The following is an 833-nucleotide window of genomic DNA, read 5'->3' on the forward strand; positions in this document are numbered from 1 at the left end:
GGACAGTTGTCGTTGAGGGATAGCTGTTCTTGCTTTTATGGAGGTCTCTCCTGGTTGGTGTATTCATGAGTTCATATTTGGTTGCAACAGTAGTGTGAGGGAATTTCGTGGCGCGTGACGGAGCGGATTGAAGGGATAGTTTGGGTGGCCATCTTTTCATGAGGTGTGTTGAGACGGGAGTTTTACGGTTTTTTTAATCAGATCGGTCGCGTCAGAACGAGAGCATGGTATTGCCTTGCTCACGGAAGCCATCAAGTTGGCACCGGACAAGGCGATACTTTATGCACTTCGGGCGAAGGCTCTCGCTCACAATGATATGCTACAACGGTAAGGATAGATATTTTTTGTCACTGCGCCACGAAATTATCATCATCACTCAGGGCGCTCTTGGATTTCTCTATGGCGATTCGGTTGGAGCCGGCAGTGGCTAAGCATTACGGATCTAGGGGGGATTGCTTTGCAAGGTGGGAAAATTTTAGAAAATTTTGGAAATTGTTTTTTTGGTAGGCTTGAGAGATGGACCGATGCGTTGGGGGATTATACGGAGGCGATGCGACATGATAAGGATAGCGGACGATATGTGTTTGACAGAGCAAGGGTAGTAATGGTGTTATCGAAGGGCAGTTACGTTTGGTGCGGTATGGAGAGTTGAATTTGATGGTTCTCTATTCGATAGAATTGAAATATAAGCCGACCTTGTTCATAATCAGTCGGGTTTGACGACAGCACTTGCAGGGTTGCTGTTGTTGGCTTCGCGATGGCGATTTGTAAAGCAGCCACACCCAATAAAGGCTTCGGGGGGCAAAACGTCTGATGAAGCCACCTCTCGTAGA

At 47.3% G+C, this 833-nt stretch overlaps 1 protein-coding gene across 1 annotated transcript; it reads left to right on the plus strand.

The window, feature by feature from the left end:
- Positions 1-201: 201 nt before the first annotated feature.
- On the plus strand, positions 202-652 carry Pmar_PMAR007601 (hypothetical protein; the record flags this gene model as incomplete). Its single annotated transcript, XM_002767423.1, has 3 exons — positions 202-327; positions 381-464; positions 508-652. Coding segments are annotated over 3 exons (355 nt in total), but the record flags the coding sequence as incomplete, so codon positions are not given.
- Positions 653-833: the final 181 nt, after the last annotated feature.

Source organism: Perkinsus marinus, assembly GCF_000006405.1.
Source record: "Perkinsus marinus ATCC 50983 genomic scaffold scf_1104296970680, whole genome shotgun sequence".
Lineage (NCBI taxonomy): Eukaryota > Perkinsozoa > Perkinsida > Perkinsidae > Perkinsus > Perkinsus marinus.